General features: G+C 40.7%; 1 protein-coding gene across 1 annotated transcript in view; it reads right to left on the bottom strand.

Annotated features, from left to right (window-relative positions):
- ANKS6 (ankyrin repeat and sterile alpha motif domain containing 6) overlaps window positions 1–18,325 on the bottom strand; it is a 40,824-nt gene extending 22,499 nt beyond the window's left edge. The window contains exons 1-6 of the mRNA XM_066560553.1: window positions 17,973–18,325; window positions 14,015–14,514; window positions 11,700–11,744; window positions 9,843–10,047; window positions 6,249–6,355; window positions 4,664–4,812 (exon numbers count right to left, since the gene is read on the bottom strand). Coding sequence (XP_066416650.1) covers window positions 4,664–4,812; window positions 6,249–6,355; window positions 9,843–10,047; window positions 11,700–11,744; window positions 14,015–14,514; window positions 17,973–18,325 — 1,359 coding nt within the window. The remainder of the gene's footprint in view (window positions 1–4,663; window positions 4,813–6,248; window positions 6,356–9,842; window positions 10,048–11,699; window positions 11,745–14,014; window positions 14,515–17,972) is intronic.
- Between the last annotated feature and the right edge of the window lie 3,705 nt (window positions 18,326–22,030).

Genomic DNA, 22,030 nt, shown 5'->3' on the forward strand with positions numbered 1-22,030 from the left:
CCTTCTCTCTTCTTGGCATTTAATATTTTTCAACTACTCACTGATAGATGTCTTTGCAACTTTTTTATACTTATCTTCTACATATTAATCCTTGTAGCAGAAGACCATTAAAAATATTTTAGATCTGCACAGAGCATTAGTAATGTATGGAGTTCTCAGACCTCTGTATCTCTTTCGTGTCACAACTAATAAAGATTTCCATTACTTTCAGCAACAAAGATCTGATGAAAAAAGGCAAGAGAGACAAATAGCTCTGAGAAAGCAATAAAACCCACAGTTCAGCATTTATTCACCTTCCAAAAGGAACTGGAAGTTCATCTAGTTTTAACATAGACTACAATGAGTTTACAAAAGAGAGTGCTTGCACTTCTTGGTTTTGGTCACTGAAGCTACCTTGCTTTTTGTAAGAAAGATCAGTTCTAATTGCCCATCATCTCTGTTACTCCTACCCACAGTGCTTCTGCTCCCCAAATATACACTCACACCACAAACTACCCCAAAACAGAGTAAATACAGCCACTATGTTACCAGACAAAAACCACTGCTCTCTGGCAAGAAAGTAATGGCACTGGAGAAGTTCACCTTGACTTCTGGTGTTCACAGTATGATGGTCTGATCTCTGGAGTTTTTAGTTTGCTGTTGTAGGAGTTTGCAGCCTCTCCATATATCCCTACCACATCACACATGTACAGAAGCTGTAATAAAGGGCTTTAAATAGACTGAGGAATTCAAGTAACAAAAATTCATTCCTAGTTAAAAATAGTGTCTATAAAAAGGCTGAAATCTAGCAGCAGTGGGAGAAGGCAACAGTATCAAAGAACTAGAAAAATAGTGTTTCCATTTTAGAAATACCTTACACATTTGTAAAAATGCTAGGAATAAAAGATTAAGGGGGAGAACTGGAAATCTCTGCCCTCAAACAATTTTAATCTAGAGGAGAAACTGAATGTGGTAATTCACACTGCTTTAATACTGACATTAAGAGTGCAATTCACTGAAGAAGAACCGGCAAGAAGAAAAAGAAAAGGAAATAAAATTTTTGCATATGGAAAAGGGATAACTTTGGTTTTGAGGCTGTTGGGAGGAAAGGGTTAAAATCAAATAAGAGGAGGGAAGGGTTCCTGCTCAAAGTGACCTTTCAGCTGGGAATTCAAAAAATGTAGGTGTGGAAAACTCCATTTATTATGCCTAGTGTCGTTTATCCTCTGCCTGACTGGAGAAGTAGAATTTCTGTGTAGAGGTAACACACTTTCACAGCCACACCTGAAGCCCTTACTTATAGGATGAACTAAGCCTACTGGAGCCTGGGTCCCTGTGTGTCTCTGGCACCCAGCCTTGTGGTTCAGGTAACAAAATAAATCTTCTCCTTGCATTTCAGCTGTGGCTTGATGGTTGCCTTGGTTACCCACCCCTGTTGATTCACAGAGGCCACAAAATGGTAAGAAACAAAGCAGTTAACAGTTCTCGTGTGATAGAGGTGAAGAATGAGATCGTGAATATCCACTATGTTATCAGCAAGTAAAGGAACAGGGGCCAATATTGCACACAAATTAAAAATAAGAGAAACACATCGCAAAATAAAAAGTCTACTAGTTAATGACAAAAGTGCTCAAAGAAAAGGTGAGACTGAAAAGCATTTATTTTTTTAAACTTCATAAGCAGCCTACCTGTGATCAGGTATTTTAGTATGAGTACCATTAACAGGAGGAAGACAGGAATATATGTGCATTTGCTTAACAGAGTAAGAGTATTTAAATGAGCTTACACAAATTAGAACTAGACAATATTGATTAAAATTACCCCAGATCAATTATAGGCAACATGACCTCTGAATAAATATTGATTATCTTCACTAAAAAGTATGGAAGAAGTTACAGAAATCAGGCAAAAGGCAAATATACAATCACTGAAAAGGGAAAATCTGAAAATTTACTGATCAAAATGCTTACCATGAAAAAGCATAACTGAAAAAACTTCATATGTCATCACAGCTCATTAGACACAGCCAGCAGAGATTTGTTGAAAATAAACTCTACCAAATGAATCTCTTTTTGACAGAATAACCAGTCAAGTGAGCAGAAGGGAGGAAAAGCTGGAATGCAGCTTGACTTAATTAAAGCTTTTATTGCTATTTCATGTAGCATTCATCAAACAATTGAGAAAAATAGGGTTCAAGTAAAATTAATAAAGGGAAAAGACCACAGCCAAAAAATGAGACAAATTGTAAATTATTTGATCTCAAATTGGGAGATCATACTTTGTGCAATAGGTTTGGGAATGCTCACTAACAACTGCAACAATGAAACACAACATATTTTTCTGTAGTCTAACGAAGACATCCATCTAGACAGTTTTGTAAGCACCTCTAACACTCTAAATTTAAACACTGCCAAACTGACATTTTTCAGTGGAGGTTAAAGCTGGCATGCAAGAAGAAATCAAGTGTACTAATGCAGGAAAAAAAGCAAGGAAATAAGCAAGTGTACATAAGAAAAAAAATCAATCACAACATAGCAGAAACTCAGTATAGATGCACAGTGTTACTGCTGCAAAAAAAAAAAAAAAGTGAATTTCACTGGTAACAGGAAACACATCTGTGACGGAGTTTTTGTATGCCACTAAGTGATACTGTGACCCTGGTCAGAATCTCACCACTCATCATGAGGATTTTAGAATCCTCATCTTGACAGATAACATACAAACTAGAAATAGTCAGAAGTTTAGGAATCAAAACATAAAAACAAGGAAATTTGCATTAATCAATTTTGTTTAGACTAGAAAAAAAAGATTGAATATGATAGTTCTCTAAGTATTTATACAGTTCTTACAAAAATGAAGGTGACCACTGAACAAGACTCAATCAATTTAATGGGCAACAAAAGAAAAAATGCAGGCTGAGAAAAATTCGGACCCAAAAAAGCACCAAGCAGTGGAACTGGGTGCTGATGGAGAAACCATGGGATCAGGGGATCTTCTTCACCACAGTGAAAGAAAAGCGAACTGAGTATCTGTCAAAGATGCTCTTGGTACATTTATTTTATCTCCTGATGCTAAGGCAAGTGAGCCTCATGAATTCCCTCTCACTCTCACATTTCCATGATCCTGCAGACCCCACACTCAGTCATTCGCACTGATCTAGACAAAAAAATGCTGTACTGGTCAAATTGCCATAAATATCTTTTGTTTACAGTTCCAGCTCACCACAGAGCAGTTGTCCACACAGAAACACGGCTGCTACAAATCCCAGGAGAGATCCCCTCACCACAGCCCTCTCTTGACATGCTGGCCCAAAGAAACATGACTGTTATGACATTGCCCTCCAGCCACAAAATCTGAAAATACCATTTTTACCCTTTTGGAGTATTTGTAAGAAGAGTAAGACAGGTAAGATAATCATGGTCAGACAGGCTGATTACTAAAGAAGTGATGGAAGAATGGATAACATAAGCTTATGGGTTGTATTTTTAATAGAACTATACAGAATACAATTTCTGCTGAAAAAAAAAGTTTGATAATGATTAGTAAGCATTGTAATACTCTAGCTTTGAGGCCAAATACTTAAATATTCCAGAATATTAAATTTGTGTCAATAATTGTGTCTATCCTTCCCCTATCCTTATCACTGGCAAATAGTTAGGGTTTTTTTTCACCTAACAATCTTTTATGATCCTAATTCAAGCCTTTGTGTCATAACACTGTAAGGGTTGCAATCCAATCCATTGTTGATCTGTATTCCATAGAGCCAAAATCTATTCTGACAATTTCCCATCTAAGTAAAATAGCTCTGTTTAAATTGACAATGAAGTTGTATCATATTGAATAATAGCATAATCATATGAAAACAATGTTCCTTCATAGTTAAAATGACAAAACAGATTTGAGCCGAAGCAGAACTTTAAATGGTCTTTAAAATTCATGTCAAAAATAGCCTGGAAATTAACATTACTTTTTTCAAGATCCTGGTAATATTTATACTTAAGGGATGACATCATGGACTCCAGAAAATTCTGAGGTACACTACACATACACCATAATTAAAGATTATTCACTAAATAAACTGATGCCCCAAAACAGGCAACAACAACAACAACAAAACTAATTCTTCTTCCTTCTCTTTTGCAGTCAATGAAAGTTGGAGTATCTTTGTTTAGTTGGCATGCACTTATTCTGACTCCATGTTGTTTCCCATCAGTTTTGAGTTAAGGATACAGCATATCAGATGACATGTAAGCTTGAAGTGCACACTCCTCCACAACTCTTCATATTAAAATCTCTGCTATAATATTTTAAATTTTCAATGTCAATAGCCTGCTACCATTTATGGCTATGAAGGAGTCTACCCTCTGTCCAGATTTAAAAGCAAGATCATAATGGAAATTGAGTTCCAAAGTTATGAACATGGTACCTTCCACTTAATCATGAGTTTTATTTGTGGGTACTGAAATGCTTCAATGCAAATGCTTCAATGCCTTGCTACCTGAAGTTGAATATGTGCTACACTCCACAAAACCAGAACACACTGTCAACAAGGAATTCAGAAATAACACACAACTCCCCAGCAAACCCAGTTACATATTAGATCCAAAACACTTCTTAGCAATTGTTTTTTCTGCTTATACATTACAGGAATTAATGAGTTTTTATCAAGAATGAATATATTTACCTTTAGGCCTCCTTTGTCATCTGGCAAGATTGGGACATTTAAGGATTGCCTACTTCTGGAACGAGGAAGAGATGATCTGTTGTTCACTTTATTCTTGTCTTTATCTACTTGCATGCATGCTGATGCCAGTAACCTTACAAGCTCTGTATCTAAAAGGAAGCAAATTGAGATAATGTTTGTCCTGTTTTGTGCTTTCCCAAATTACAACCAATACACTGACATTTTCCCTGTAAATCACATATAAGTAGTAACTGATCTATCTCACACACAAAGCAGATGGACCCCCAAAACATTCTTTCTTGACCTATTTTCCCATGTCTTATCCTCACAATTTGGGCTGCAGTCTTAGCATCTCTCTAAAGGTATTTATCAATATAAATAAGCATGCTACTCAGCTGGAATCAGTCATGTGTGACCAAGTGAACTGCCCATTCTCACACTTTGTACAAGTTAAGAACAATATTGAGACGTTCCCTTTTCTCACCTGGCACAGAAGAGAGTAGAGAAAAATGAATATTCTTTCTTCAAGCATAGGTTGCAGAAAAGAAGTTCGAAAGTAAATCCCAAAGAGAAAGAAGATGTTCAGCCTGGACAATGAAGGGACTGAAAAGAAATGGTAAGAAAAAAGATGGACAAAAAAGAAGTAATAAAAAAAGTAAGAGGATGAAAAAAGAACAAGCATGACAGGAGACAGGAAAGCAAAAAAAAAAATTCTGTAAATCTGCATTTTGTACAGGAGCCAGGTAGGATTTTCAGAAAGGCAGAGAGAACTGAACAAGAGGGAAAGAAGTAGTGAGACAAACTATTCTGTCACAGAAGTTAGTTCTAAAATAATTCTCTGTATTTACTGTCTAGAATGTTGTACTATTAGTGATCTACCTTTACCATAGAAAACAATCTGCTAGTAACCATGACCACCATAGGTGTAAATTCAGAGACTTCATTAGCAGTCATGGGTTTTGGCTTCAGATAAATCAATTCAGGTACCAAGGAAGGTTAACGGTAACAAATTTTATATGTAAAACAAACTGCAACAAAAACTAAATGTGTTTCATTCAAGCCTCCCCAAAGCATGCTGTCTTGTCCTACAGCACTCCCACACAAACAACCGGAACCGTGAGGTGTGATTTATTCTCAGCCTGTACAGAACTAGCTGGAGGTTCAGTCAGGAGTTCCCTAGTTCTGTTCCTACTGTGCTCTCTCTGTCCTGTCCCTTGGCTGCTCTTTGTCAAGGGGCAATTTCTAGCTCCAGCTCATAGCTCTGTGTTAATGACACTTCAGAGTACCAGTGCCCCCACAATCAAATGCCACACAGTTGGCTCTGGTGACACAAACAGAACAGTTTTCAAGCATCTTCAGAACCAAAAGCAAGAGGAATGCACAAAATCTGTTATCCCATAAACGTACACACTCATCTAACCAATTAACTCAAACCCCACCACTTTCAGACAGTGTCCTTTCTTGCTCCAGTCCGGCCTAGACATGAGAGGATACTTCCTAGCAACTGCAATGTATTTTCTCGATTGGAAGGAATGTATATTTGTTTATATTGTACATTTCTCCACAGCATTTTGAAATAGCATACCTGGATCATTCAGAAGCATTATCAGGTCAAACGCTGTGTATCCATTTTTCGCACGAAGGTTAACATCAGCTCCTTGATTTAACAAATACTTAACAACATTTTTGTTTCTTTAAGGGAAGAAAAAAGGCATTGATCACATTAAAGAACAAGTAAATGAAGAAAGAAGGTCCCAATATTCCATTTGCAACCTTTTATAACATTGTTCCTGAATCAGAGATCAGTTTTACACATTCTACAGATAACTTAGTGTAAAATTTGTTCACAAGCTCTTCAAAAGCTCCCACAAATCCTTTGTCAGTCACGTTTTTACTCAGTACGACTTACATTAATCAACATGCAGAAAGTTAGCCTTAAAAGCACCATTTTAATATCATTAAAAGCACCATTTGAATATCAGCTTCCTAAGCTGATCCTTTGGAAGTGACTGCAATATGTTGCTAAACACCTTTCCAATGAAAGCCATTAATGCCTAGGGCAGAAAAGCAGATGGAACGACAAAGGACATTTCAGTAGTCATCACATGCCATCATTAATACTTCAATGCAACCTCTTTTTCACAACTTGCACAGTAAGAAATTGCATACAGAAAAGCCAAATTGACTGAAGATAACTGATAAACTTCAAACAGTACTTCACCTAATTATAGCTATAAATTTTATAATTGAGAGGGCACATTATCACTTCCCTGAGGTGTTTAAAATGCAAAAACAATCAGCATCAACACAAACACCTCCAACAAAAGCTCCTCAAAGCTAGCTGCATAAAAGACACTCACCATCCTGCGCTATTAGCCCCTCTCCCCTCTGATACACCTGAGTAAATAAGCAGGACTAGCCTTGTGAGTTAAAAAAAATACTTCAATTCAACCTATGAAATAACTGAACAGAAAACAAAGCTAGGGAAAATATATTTAATATTAAAACTCTTTAACAGTGACTGACCTTGTATAAAATCAAACTCTGACATGCATCAGCAACACAGAGAAAAAACATTCTCAAGCACCAACAGGTAACTGCAAATTCTAATAATGAAGCTGAAAAATGGATCTCAACATCTCCACTTCAGAGCATCATTTCTTATTCAGATTACATTTCCACTCCTGAAATCACTCCATACAAAATCAACCTGAAATGGAGGATGACTGTTACTCCTCTCTTCTAACAAAAATTCTGCTTATCCTCACCACAGCTCCTCTGCATATTTCCTATTACTTTCCTACTCTTCTTTAGAACTATCATCCCTCCATCCTGGTCTCCAGTCCTGCACCTTGTGAGCACACAGAGACACCACTTTTTAGTGCCTCGGGCTCAGAGAGACTTTGCCCGCTCCCTCCTTCAAACCCTTCACACTACTGGTGGTCCTGAGAAAGGGTTAGCTGAGGTTCTGTGGAGCTCAAAGATTTCCAGATGTTATGAAAATTTTCAACTCTCCATGCTAAGAAAAAGACTCAGATGCAAAGTATAGAATTATAAGTATTATGCACGTGAGGTACTCCACCCACACTGGGGCAGTGCGAACGTGGCTTTACACAAACGGCTCTTGTGTATTTCAAGTGTACCACCTCCACTTGTACTATGATTGCTCATCATAGTAAACTTAGCACAGCAATTGTACTTCTGCAGCCTTCATGCTGCTCTTCTATTGATCCAGATGTCCCTGGAGTCAGTCTTGCTGTCATTACTTACTATGACACCATACAACACTGAGAGGGTTTCATAGCTGGCTGCGATGCTGGGATTATCTTGGGTGACTAGGGACATCTTTTATCCTTCATGGATAGTTCTAAGTTCCCAAGAAGTCACACCCTTATTTCCAGGACTGGGATGTCCTTCTGGTCTTTTTACTGAGCCAGTGTCCTTTAGACAGCTTACTTAAGCATGAACAATATCAAACACTCCTAAAATTCCACTACCTCAAATGTTAAGCGTATTAACAAAATTAACTTACAAAGTTTCAAACTTACAAAGTTGACTGATATATTAGGGAAAAGACTTTTCATAATCCCATCCTCCAGTAAACTGAACAGCCAGTATCTAAACACATGCAGGACTAACTTTTGTATGTGCTTCCACAAACAAGCACCCGAGTACCAGCAAGGGGACATGCTAGCAGCCCTGCCCATCACTTTGTGCTGGCTGCTCCTATTCCAGCTGTGTACTGTGTGACTGATGCTAAGTGAAACAGCTGCACCAGAAAATCTGATCTTAGTGCACTTCTGTCACTACGATCAATAAAGGTCCCAAGAACTACTTCAGAAAAGTTTCACAAGGCAATGACAACTTGACCTCCTATTTTTCCTCTTTGTTGCATTTACACAGTCCAAGGAGATCTGCTGACTAAAAAAAAAAAAATCTGGTGCAGAATACCTGCCTTTATACAATTAATGCACTACCACTTAAGAGAACCTTCACCTTGCTGCGGGCCTTATCTACAAAAAAGAAAAGTTCACCTTCCTGAACTGAATATCCTGTATTTAAACAGTGTTAAGTATATGATAGATATCACATATGAAGTACCAGCCAGGGCAATTTCTGAGGTCTGACTCCTAAGCAGCTACTTAGATTTACAAAGGAGCTTTACAGAAAATGACAATTATTTTGGCTGCATTTCCAAAAACTCGATGAAAACTAAAGGCTGAACAGAAGAACACAGAAATGGTTTTACGACTGGAAAATGGGTGCATGGAAAGCTGATTGCCTTGAAGTTTCATAACTTCATGTAATACTTACAACCCTGGCAGGAAGGGTGATAGAATCTTTCACAATACTGAAAAACATCAAAGGATGGAAGCTGAAGTGTGCACCAAGGCTCCTGGGGACTGCCTGGAGCACTATGTTCCCAGTAGTTACTGAGCTTGCTTCAGGTTCCCAAATGCTTTACTCATTCTAAAATCCAAACATCACAGAATCACAGAATAACCGGAGTTAGAAGGGACCCACAAGGACTGCTGAATCCAAGACTGCTGAATCCCTGCACAGCATCATGCCCAAGGGACACACCATGTCTCTGAGTGCTTTGTTCCAACACTCCTTGAACTCCGTCAGGCCAGGTGCTGTGACCACTTCCCTTGGGAGATCTTTCCAGTGCCCAACCACTCTCTAAGCTAAGAACTTTTTTCTAATATCCAACCTAAACCTTGCCTTGAGACTTCTGGCCACTCCCTCGGGTCCTGTCACTGGTCACCACAGAGGAAGATGTCAGTGCCTGTCCCTCCTCTTTCCCCCATGAGGAAATTGTAGACGGCAATGAGTTTTCCTCTCAGACTCCTCTTCTCCAGGCTGAACAGGCCAAGTGACCTCAGTCACTCCTCACACAGTTTCCCCTCAAGGCCCTCCACCATCCATGTTGCCCTCCAGTGGACATTCTCTAATAGTTTAATGTCTTTCTCATACTATGGTGATCAAAACATAATTCAGATCTGCTCCAAAAAGCTGAGGGCAGTGCAAGAGTCATGAGAAACTGAGGTCATGAGTCTCTTAATTTCTTTTAAGACCTTTCTGCTTCTAGAGTCAGTATCACAGAGGATTTTTTCTATTGGGACATAAGAAAAATTAAACTTCTTACTGCTAGACACAAAGAGAGCACATATCTTACCCATGGTACGTGGCCTGCATTAGTGCTGTCCAGCCATGAACATTATCCTGCTTATCAATATCAGCCTTTTTCTCAACAAGGAACTGAACAAGGGGCAGCTGTCCAGTTACAGCTGCAATCATTAAAGGAGATGCACCATCAACAGTGGTAACATTAACCTGACTCAGATCTTCATCAATGATCTCTTTAACCAGCTGAAAGTTTCCTGTAAAACAGTGATAAAACATAACCTAAATGTTAATTAGTACATATTTCCAGCCAACATAAAATTGCATGAGGCACTGTATTTTCCTCATTTTCTCTACCTGTACACTTATGGCACAATCCCATTACAATAATTATTTTCTGAAATGAACGACTAAGGAAGGTTGTATAAACTGCAGTGCATCCTGCAAGTGAAGACACAAATAGGGAATATTTCTATTAAATTGCCATAAGATAATGTCCTGCAAAGAAAATTAATGATGCTCAGGCACCATGATTTTTCTTTCAAAGATCCCTGTTCCATTTCCACAGGCTGCAATCACAGAATCAACGATTTTAGAATCAAAGTAGCTGGGTATAAAGGCACTCTACAAGGTGGTGGAGATCATTCCTTGCCTTAAACAGGTAGAATAATGCCCTGTCTCACACTGACCAGTAAGTTCCTCTTACAAAGATTCTAAAAACCTTTACTGATGGAATTCCACAACCTCAAAGGAGTTTACTCCAGCACTCAACTTTCTTATATTCCTAATGATTTTTTTTCTGCCTCCAGTATTCGAACTACACCTCCAATACAAAACTTCCCTACTCCTTGCTCAAGAGTAAAGTCATTTGCTGTCATTAGTCAGCTTTACAGTTCCTTAAAATCTATTCTAATTTTCAAGTTTCCACATAAAGAAGCTGGTAGTCACTTGAGTTCTTGTCTAGATTACAAAAAGCAGTATGAAATATGTTACTGAATGTATTTGAACAAGGTTGAGGGTTTTTTCCTAAATCTTGAAGTAGGGCTGCTTTTAAAAAATGTATGAGGTAGTCAGGACTGTCTTAAACAGAGAGCTTAAGCACACCTACATCCTGTATTTTTTTGATGTCCTATGGCAGGCAAAAGCAGGGAAGAAGAGAAGGAAAAAAAAGATCTCTGTGACTGTGTGTACCACCACAGGAATAGGGGCAAGAACAAGCAAATCATCAACTGCCATGCAAATGGAAAAATTTTCACCTTTAAAAAAACCCTTCAGATGGTAAACTGCTTCATAGCATAGGCTGCTTTCAACTCAATCACAGAAATGAACATTTGCCTTGGAAAGTCATTCAGAATCCCAGACAAACCCTGCAGCCACTTGAATGCACTCACTGAAACTCACATCCACGAATGCCACTCAGCTAATTTCTTGGAACAGGACTACTTTTTGTACGTTCCAGTTTGGTAAAAGACAGTGGGTGGCTTTTTTAACACAGACCCAGAGCAGACTTTGTTAAACAGAAACCCTGGAACCTACAGAGACACCAGAATTTACTTTGGATCCTGGACACTCCTTAATCTAATGAGTTGCTTTTTTAACAGTGCTGCCATCCATAGCCAAATAAAAAAAAGCCAAAACCCAATGTGCTGACCAGTATTCATTTGGCCCCTCCTATGCTACTTCTTCTGACCCAGCACTAACATCTGTAAATCTCAAAAATCACAGGGGTACAAGAAGGGCACACGATCACTCTAAAAATCTAACAGACTTGAGGCTTTCCCAGGAAGATGCTTTGGTAGCTCACATGTGAAGAGCAGGAACAGAAAAATCATGTTTCCCACACTAGCAAACAGACATGCTCTGAAGTTAGAAAAACTCGACAGGGTGGAAGAATCATGACAGTACTTACCCATTTTCAAAGCATGAAAGACATCAGGTTGCCTCTTTTCTGCATCTGAAAGAAATATAAACATTTATATTAGCAATCAAAAAGAATAGCAAAAATCTCTAGTAGAATTTTTATACAAAAAACTATTAAAAATTTAAAGTATTATAAAACACATGTTTAGGCATATACTTAATAAGAACAAAGAAAGTATTGACAAGTTCTGTATTACCTTTGGGAAGAATGAATCACCTGTATAGTTCTTTGAGCAGAGCTAAAGCTAGAAACTATAATAAGGCACCAGCACAGGCTTTTCAATTTCCATTCTCCATCAGGAAACTGTATTTGGAAACTCTTTTTTTCCTGCCTGGAAGTCTAAAATATCCACTAAAGAATTACAGTATGGCTTTGTGGTCTGGTAAAATCGCCTGTACAACAGTGAACACTCAAATTGTATGGGATTATTTTGAAAGGTGACTCAAAAGGAGTTTTACAAGCTGCTCCAGTTTTATTTCCTCTTGAGTATTTCCAGGTTAATTTGTAAAGGTCACAAAAATAATAGTGTCAATTTAACTATGTGGCTTGTTACTTGTGAATTAATATTCTTCAGCTCCCAGATAATCATCCCCATAATAAGAACTGTAATTATTACAAATTGTAATATTTTGAGCGAAGAATCATTCTTTTTACCTGGCTTAACAGTACTTCGAAAATTCCGACACTATATAAGATGAGGAAAAAATAGTGACATATTTTTCACCTTCCACTCATGCCAGAAAATACCGTCCTCTATCTTCGAAATTATTATGGACAAATTATTACCACGGAATCCATGGGGTAACAAAATTTTATGGAAAACAAGGAGACACTGAGAGATTTCGTGAGCCCAATTCTGGCATTTTTATGAAACACAGAAAAGGTTTATGTTCACAGCTTTACTCCAAAGGAAGTCACCTTAATATGATGAACAAAAGCAATTGCTGAAAAGCCCAAAATACTCCAAGAAACTCTTATTTTAAGCCCAGGAAAGAGAGTGATGGGTCCTACATTTTCTCCTGATTCAGAAACTGCTCTTATAGAAGGAACTGTGTGTATGAGCTCACCACTGTAAAACAGATTTCAAAAGACTAGTTTAGGAAAGGACCAGGCTCCATTCTTGTCATGTGAAAACTCTGGAGGAGAGGCAGCTTCAGGGAGCAGGAGACCATAAGAAGATGCCAGAAGGAAAGACTGAGATCTGGGTAAGCCTAAGTAAGGACAGGGACAGAAGGCAGGTAACACTCAAGCCATTCCAGGTAGTAAATCTGCTGCTGAGAACAGCTGTGGGAAGAGAGCTGCTTTCTCCTAGGAGGCAATTCACCCTATCTATGGCAATGGATCAGAAGAAAAGTTCCTTTTTTCCTGTCTTCCAGACGACAAAAATGATCTTTCTTCTTCACAGGATATTCAAGACTCCAGCACTAGGAGGAGACTTGAAGTATGATCAAAAACCAATGCAGAAATTTGTGTGGAAGAATAATGTTTTTACCCCCCTCTCTGCCCAAGTGAGTTACTAGCCTCCTGATGATGGAAATTCCCCCTCAGCAGAGGTGACAAACATCAATCTGCTTTAAAGCAAGTCCAGTCTTCTCACTTAAACAGAATCCTTCAATACTTTAAGTTGAGGCCAACTCTGCCTGAACATACACCCTGTACATGCAAACACATGGACACTCATGAATTCCATGGATCTCTGATCCTGTATACTGTAAGCAACAGATGTCTGTTCCTCAAGGTCATGAGCAAACATCTACAATCAATCAGTCCTGCCTGGCAGCATGGCTGGATGAAAGCTCTAGAGTTCCAACTTAACCTATAAGTCAATATCTGAGTTCACACCTTCTCTACAGCAGAAACAGATGTCTGATTTTTGTTCTTACTTCTTCAAGTACAAGGGAAGCTTGACCTGCAGAAATGACACCAAATGCAGACAACAGTTTTGGACATGTCCATATGGCAGTGGAAAATGATCTTTCTAGAGCTAGCCACATCCTTATCTTTTATAGCAAACAGTACAAAGCTGGAAAATCCAGCTCTTCCAAAACCTCTTGTTAAGCACTTCCCAGTGCTGGCTTGCATAAATATCTTGAAAAGTGTCCCCAAAACAGCCACATACAGACAGGAATCTTATCCTGCTAACATGGAAAAAATTTGCTGAAGTTGGGCACTTGTACCTCAGCTGAAGTAGGTGTGCCTACTCCAACATTTTCAAAATCCAGCTGCAAATTACAAAGAACATCATGCCCATACAAAGTAAGCTCCTCAATTCCTAAAGAGAAACAAAAAAAATAATTCCATACCTGCCTGAGGCCTAATCGTTGTGAGAGATTCCAAATAGTCCTTCATGTCTTTGTGTTTGAAGCCAACAGAGATTTCAAAAGGTGTTTTATGCAGCACATTCAAGTGATCAGGGTTGGCACCTTTCTCCATGAGCTGCTGTGCCAAGCTCACCTTTCCACTAACGGCTGCCAGCATTAAAGGGCTCCAGCCCATTGTCTTTATAGTGTAGTTACAATCAGCTCCCCAGTCTAGCAACAGATGCACCACTGCCTCATGTCCATGCTGAGCAGCTGCCATCAGTGGAGTGATATCGGGAAGATCATCTCTGCTGCTGTTAAGTACATTTGTGCTAAAATGGTCGTAATTGTCCACAAAAGCTCCAGATTCCAGCAACAATTTCACCATGCTGACATGACCGCCTCTGGAGGCCATTGTGAGGACACTGGCTCCTAACTTGTTCTGTGCATTGAGATCAGCACCATTCTCCAGCAAGATATGGGCCACGCTTAGATGTCCAAACCTTGGAAGAAAGAGACACAAGGGAGAATTAACACCTTGGACTGCAAAAAACCAACATACTCCGAACCTAGAAAACTTCATTACCAAATTTGCCAATTGACTAATACATACACTGTGAGGGACCATACAAGCATCTCTGATTGTGACAATGGGCACCTTGCTGGAGGAGACCACTCATCAGCTGAGGACTGTAAACTAAACCATTCCACATGCACCAGTGACCGTGCTCATAAAGCAGGCACCTATTGAAGAGGGTGGTCTGCTCAAAGCAGCAAAGTGCCAGCCTCATTTTCTGCCACAGGGCACCAACTCATAACTTCCATAAACCAGTGTCACTTTCATCCTCTTATTTCCACAGATGTATCACATTAAAAGATCAAAGCCAGTTTGTTTCCAGAGATCTTTATTAAGTACTGCCATTACTACTGAACAACTGGAGTAAAAACTGCAGAGTCAGTGCTAACTAAGGAAGAAAAAGACCATTATAAAAGACTGACTCTCCAGTTGATAAATCTGCAGTATCCCTTGTTTTCCAGTTGTGAACCATCAATGAACTCCCACAATGTAAGAAGACTTAGGGAATACAGATGCGTCCATGAAGCTCAGAGAAGAACACGGTGAGTGGCCATCACTGCTGTAAAGTTAGCTGAACTTCCCTCAACACCAAGGGGACCAGAGAGGATCTTTAAGAGAAATGGTTTACCAGCAGTGGGACAACTGGCCATGTGAATGGCCTTCCCTAAAACAATCAATGGAAATTATTCTGCTCCTCAGTCACACACACCAGCATGGGGGGAAGCATCAACACGGTTCAGCCCAACACCGAGCACCAAAATGAAATGAAAATAAATTTTAAAAAAGTAAGGTGCTTGAGTTGGCTTCCAGCCAGGTACTCCTTCCTGGTAACTGGGGATACCCAGTGAGTAAGTTGACAAAAGCAGGCAGACAGAACAACCACAAACTCACTCAGCTAGAATGCAAAGAGTAAATTTATTTGTTACCTCGTGAACCTGGGGATCCCCAAAGCAACACACAGGGAGAGATACAGAAGTGGAGAAGCAGGCACCATTACCAGTTCATGCTAAAGGACCAATGGCCTGCAGTTCACACAAGACTTATCAAGAATTATTCCTGGCTGCAAGGTCACTTAAGTGATTTAAAATCCTCCTCAACAGTCTTTAGGTTTTTAACCCATTCCTTCCAACACCCAGCACTGCGATGATGAGCATACAGGGACTGGTAATGGGTGTGCCATAGTGTCTTGTGATTCGACTGTCTGTTGCAGTTTCTAGGTCAGGCTTGTGCTATGATTTCAAGAGACTGCTGTATTACAAGGCTAAATTAAAACCCTGTGTAATATTAAGTATCTGCCAATAATGAAATATGGCACCAAACCCTCCTTGTGTGAAATATCTACAAGAACTTGCTCAGAGTACTGAACTCTGACACCACCTTTACCAGAAACCTAGCTTTGATATCACTTGACTATCAGAGGCTCTGCTAGTTCGTCAGTAAGCAAAAGGCAATCAGACAAGCCACACCCCCAACCAGCCAGTTATCAGTGAGAAAATGGCAACCCCATATTTTAACAAATATAATACCTTGACAAGACGTGTGCGTCGTGCTCTTGTTGCAGGCATCATGCACTACTGCATGCTCATGCACGTTGTGCTTAGCATAGCCCAACTCTGACCCTGAAGGCAACTTTTGTACATTACAGCAAAGCAAACCTTTGTCGAGGAAACCACAGAGAATGCTACTAACCACTTAAAGCAACCACAGCCTCAAAGTCCTTTGTTTCCTCCAGAGAGTATACAGTTGCAGGAGGAAGCCTCTGGAGCTTGTGTACTCCCTAAATCTATCCTGTACCCTTCACTGCATCGCCTCAATAGAGCCTGCAACCCCTGCACACAGTAATTTTATGCATATTTGCAACCTCCTGTCCAACTGCAATAGAGCTAATCACAGCCAGAAAATGAAACAGCTACATAAGTCTGAAGCTTACCTTTGTACCAACACCGGGCTTCCTTTCTGGTTATCCATTAAAAAGAAAAGAGAAAAATGCTCTTCTACTTTATGCTTTTCGACAATATATACAGTACTTTTCAAACGTCAGCCAGTCATTTCTTGAAATCAGTGAGAGGGTTTTAGTCATCTGACTTTATTGTTTTTAGGGAATGAGTGTATGGTTTTCATTAAGAGGGAAAAAAAATCTGTTTCTGCAAAGTTTTTTCTTTTTTTTAAAACCTTCATAAAATACCCAAATTGTTGAACCATGTCTTCCTTGTTCTTACTGGGAAACCAGCTGTGTGACTCATTCTTTGGGAACTTTCTATGGCTATTAATTGAAAAGAGAAATGTTGACTTTGAAACAGATTATTTGTTTCCAAGTATTTTAAAGTTATGAAATTTAAAAAAAAAGGCAACCAACAAAAAACAAAACAAATACCAGCAAACAAACAAAACCTCCCCCCTCTCAAAAAAAAACCAAAAAACAAAACAAAACACCACTAGAATAAAAAAAAAAAACATTTATTCTCCTGATTAAGCATTCAGTTATTATAGGACAGCAATGCCCTCCAACCATGCAAAACACACCTGTGAACCCAAGGTGTGCTTGTAGGAATAAAGACAAGCACCAATACCCAGCATCAGCAACACGGGAACCTCCCATGGCCCATCAGTGGGTTACGCAGAGGACAGCATCACTGATGCAGAAAACAAGCGTTTTGTCATTAAAAACCCTCAGCAATGATTTTCCCTATCCTCCAGCAAGCCATCAAGGCAAACATGGGCAAACTAAGGGAAATTAATTGTTTCAGTTCGCTTCAGTATGTTCTACATCAAACGTAGTTTTCAACAAGTAAGTATGACACACACAGATGAAAAAAAAAAAAAACCAAAACCAAAAAAACTCCATGCAAATTAAGTAAGGCTACGTGCATATACCTATTGTCACAGAGGAGAGCAGTGTTTCACGTTAGCTCCAATTTTGCGCTGGCTAAACCAAGGAATAGCATGCAGTGCTTCAAATACCACATTCTTAACATGAGAAGTTTCTAATGCCCCAGGATAACACTTAGCCAATTCTACACCGGACAGCCCCTCCTCACCCCCACCCAGGGACGGGAACAGGCGACCACTCCGATCCCCCCGGGACAACTCAGGGCTCCGCTGGCACCAACCCACCGCGGCCCTCAACATGGCGCCCGCCCTCTCTCCCACGCTGGCTCGCCCGGAGCTCCCCGGCGCCCTCCCTCGGCCCGGGGACCGCGGTTCGGAGAGCGAGGGAGCCGAGCGCCCGCGGCAGCCCGGGGGCGGGGAAGGCAGAGCCCCGGCGGCCCTCCCTCCCTTCCCCGCCCCGGGACTGCCGCCGACTAGGCCGACGCTCCGCGGCGGGGCGGGATGGCGGTGGGAGACCCGCACCTCGGCCCTGATCCCTCCCTCCCTCTCCCGTACCTGGCCGCTTGCATGAGGGGGCTCCATCCGTAGTGGTTCCTGCTCTGCACCGAGGCGCCCTTCCGCAGCAGGAACCGCACCAGCTGCTCGTGCCCCCCCGCCGCGGCGAACTGCAGCCCCGTGTTGCCGGCCTCGTCCGTGCAGTCCACGGGCACGGCGGGGCTCGGCGGGGACGACGCTTCGCCGCGGGGCTCCGCCGCCGTCTCCTCGGGGCCGCACGACAAGGAGGAGGGGGCCGCGGGGTCGCCGCCGCCGGCGGGCAGCCCCAAGAGGCGTCGGGCGGTCTCGCAGTCGCCCTGCTCGCAGGCGCGGAGGAAGAGCTGGACCTGGGGGGGCACCCCGCTCTCCCCCATGGGCAGCGCTGCCGGGCCCCGAGCGGCTCGGCCGCCCGCGACCGCCCCTCAGCCGCCGGGGAGGCAGCGGGGAGGAGGGGACTCGGCCGGCAGGAGGAGGCCGGCCCAGGGCGGCCGCAGCGCCCCGGCCGCTCTCGCACGGCGTGAAGGGGGAGCCGGGCTGGGCCGCTCTCCTCGGAGCCGGCGAAGGTTATCCCAGCCTGGGCCGGGGGTCTAAGCGCCTCTCCTGCCCCGCTGGCAGCCCCAGTGGTGTCCCCCCGCCTCGCCCAGCCAGCGCCTGTGTCCTCACGGCTCCTGCCCCCTTCGCCAGGGATTTCTGCGCTCTGGGCTGCAGCCGTTCCGCGCCGTTACTGGCTGCCGCGCAATTAAATGTCCCCGCATTACGTGTCTTTCTGGCCGGGGTCATGGCAGCACGCCTTCGCTGTGGGGCTTATTTTCACCTGACACAACAATCCCTTTTTCTTGCTTCACAACGCGACTTCCTACAACCTGGCGCGGTCCCTCTGTCAGCCCCGCTCCGTGTACCTGATACTCCAGCCTTTACTTGCGCCGTCCTACTTTGTGTCTCCTTTAGCTCCAAAGCAGTCTCTCTCTTCAATGAGATACAGGATTCGAAGTTCAGTCTTTTCCCCTACAAACACCCATTTCCCATCTCCTGACAGTGCTGATTAGTCTTACAGTTTAAAATCTTTGTGCATAACTATGAATTTCTTGCGTGTCTTCTCTTCAGTTTCAGCCCCCCAGGAAATCCTGAAATCTTTTCTAGGTTAAACCGATTTTACAACATCTAAAGCAGAGCAAAAAAGAAGAGAAAAATCTTGAACTTCATAACTCAATATCGTGTTGTGTCCCTATCTATAAAATCAGTGACTTCAATGGCAGGACAGGGCACTTGTTATAGGGTGGAGGATTTGGGGATGAGAAGACTAGGAAAACTTAAAAGGAGTATAAAACTATCAAATGCCACTAAAATGTAGCAATCCCCTGGTTTTAGGCAGTGCCATTCTTATCTTCCAAGTTATACAGCTTTTTGGCTCTGATACACAGGCAAATCCAGATTGCCAGATCATCATGGCAAAGGGCCAAATTATTACACTTTGAGAAAGTCTACAGCAAACAAGAGTCCTGGCTGTGGTTATGGACACTTTTCCTTTGGGAAAGTACCATTCATGGCAAAAAAAAAAAAATCATATTTATCATTACAGAAATAATAGAACAATTTCCTGGACAGGGCACGTATTCAGGGATACTTCTTTAATTATAGATAGCATGTAGAATATTTAAGTATGTGTCGCCTACATTTATGTTCAATAATTTTCTTAAGCGTAAAGAAGCTTACAGTGGCCATCAGCAGAGTGAAGATGCATGGCTAGGGAGAATTTTGGTCCAGCCAAAACAGCCTACAGCCATCCTTACATTATAACGGTGTGAGAAGCTTGTTGTTGTCAATAAAGCTGGATGGTGCAAATCACTCTTTGTAAGATTTCGGAGCCTGGAAGAAGGGAATGGCAAGAGAGATTAATGCAATACATTATTCATGATTGAAGAAAATTGGGTCATACTTACCATATCAAAGTGCATGCTTGGATATTGTCAAATTAATGACAGGATCACTCCAGTTTATCTTTGAGATAAGCTACTCAACATGGTGATCCTACAAATTTATGTTATATAGCTGATAGTTATGCTATCAATTTCTACTAATGGTTTGAAACTCCAGACAAAAATATCATGAATGGAATGAGAAGCCTATCAGCAAAAGATGCAACACTTATTTTAAGAAGTTTACAGGACATAGGAAATATTTGATGGGGTTTAAAAAATGAGAGGGAAAATTATTTGTTCTGAATTCTGCTGCTGTCATCTGATGGTCATCATCTTCAGTTGGCATCCTCAGCATTTATGCTGGTATGATCACTCAGGGATTTCTGTCACTGACCAATGACCAAGGCAAGGAAAAATAATCAAATTTCTTCTGAAATGAATAAACTGCTATGGAATATTCTCCTGGATGATGCAGTACCAAGCTCTTTTGAAAACACAGGACTTGATTTCTTCATCAATGAAAGATCAACCTAAGCCTTTCAAACAGTTCATTAGGATAAGATAATGGAGAAAGCTTAGGTTGGAAGATAATATGGGACAAAATAAAACAAAGATTCTCAAGTGCAGACTGTGTGTTAGTTGTTCAGAAGATTTGTCCAAACTGCATCTTTGTCCAGTCAGTGAAAAATGCATTGCTTTTGATAAGAAATTCATTTACATCAGTTCTGTGCTAATTTGTATAAGTCAATGTTAGATTGCTCCAAGGTTAAAATAATTTTAAATGACAGAAAAAACACTAATAAATGAAGAAATTACTTTCAAATAAAGATGAGAAAAGTGCAAGGAACAGAACAGGCCCACCAAAAAGGGCAGAACAAATAAGGCAGGAGTACAGATGTCAGGAATCAACATCTGTGAAACTTCTCTAACATAAGTCTCCACTGCTGATGTTCTCAAAACACCAGCAACACCACCAAGGAGATACAAGTTTTATTGATGCTACTCATCATATAATGTGAAATGAAAGAGATAAATTACTTAGAGTCATTGTTCTTCAAGACTCAGAGCTAAGCATTTGTCAAACAAAGCCTAGGAAACCATTAGAGCATGTAATGTACCCATAGAACTAGTAAAGTAAGTATAATATCGCAAGTGTGCAATGATGTAGAACCACAAATTGGCCAGGTAACAAAAAATTCCGTTGCTCTTACAGCAGTAATAGGATGTAATATATTTGGACATATACCATGATACATGAGCAAATCTCTACCTGATATGTAATTCAGGATCATGTAATATGGAAAACTGTAAAAATGCCATCATAATCAAAAGCCTCTCAGAAATGTAGAAATGCAAGTAGACAAGCAATCTGTTCCAAAGAAATCTATGAAACTAGAAGTAGCTGATTCACTCATAATCTGCATTATCAAAGTGTGAGGATGGTGGCATCTCAAATCCCCAAGTATGATGGCTTTTTTCATGGCAATTTAAGAGGTAAAAGATTATTTCCTACTGTAAAATCTTACTGATGTGAATCACAAGAAAGTCATACTTCTGAGAAAAAGAAAACTGAAACTTTTAGTATGTCTTTTGTGTGAAGACACTTATCCCTGCCTTAATGAAAAGGAAGACACATATATTAGAAATACCATCACAGAAAAGGAAATGCTTCCCCAGTATCACTGTACTTATGTATGTTAACTGTGTTCCTTTCAGGCATAGAAACAGAAACAACCTTGATAAAATTACTAAAAACCAAATGGTAATAAGTAGCTACAGTGTAGGGTGACATAGATTAATTTCACAACATAATATCTGCTTGACTTCTTGGTTCAGAATTTTAATCGTGGTCTTCTCTTTGTCTACTGTGACAAGCTGCTATACCTTTATGAGGAATTTACTTCATTTATTTGTTTCAGAGTATGCCATAATTTTGACAAACTTTCAAAAAATATTTGCAACTCAGTATTTTAATTCATTGTGTCCACATGAGACTGTATGAAAAATCAGTCAGGTTTCCAACATATATCTTCATTAACGTGTCACATCATACCATAGCTTGTGAGCAGAACTGCAGTTTTGTTCCAATACTTTCTGACAGCTAAGCTTCCTGGCCTAGGTTTCCTTTATGTTCCTTATCTCTTCCACTGCCTGCAGTTC

This window comes from Molothrus aeneus, chromosome 1 (genome assembly GCF_037042795.1).
Source record: "Molothrus aeneus isolate 106 chromosome 1, BPBGC_Maene_1.0, whole genome shotgun sequence".
NCBI lineage: Eukaryota > Metazoa > Chordata > Aves > Passeriformes > Icteridae > Molothrus > Molothrus aeneus.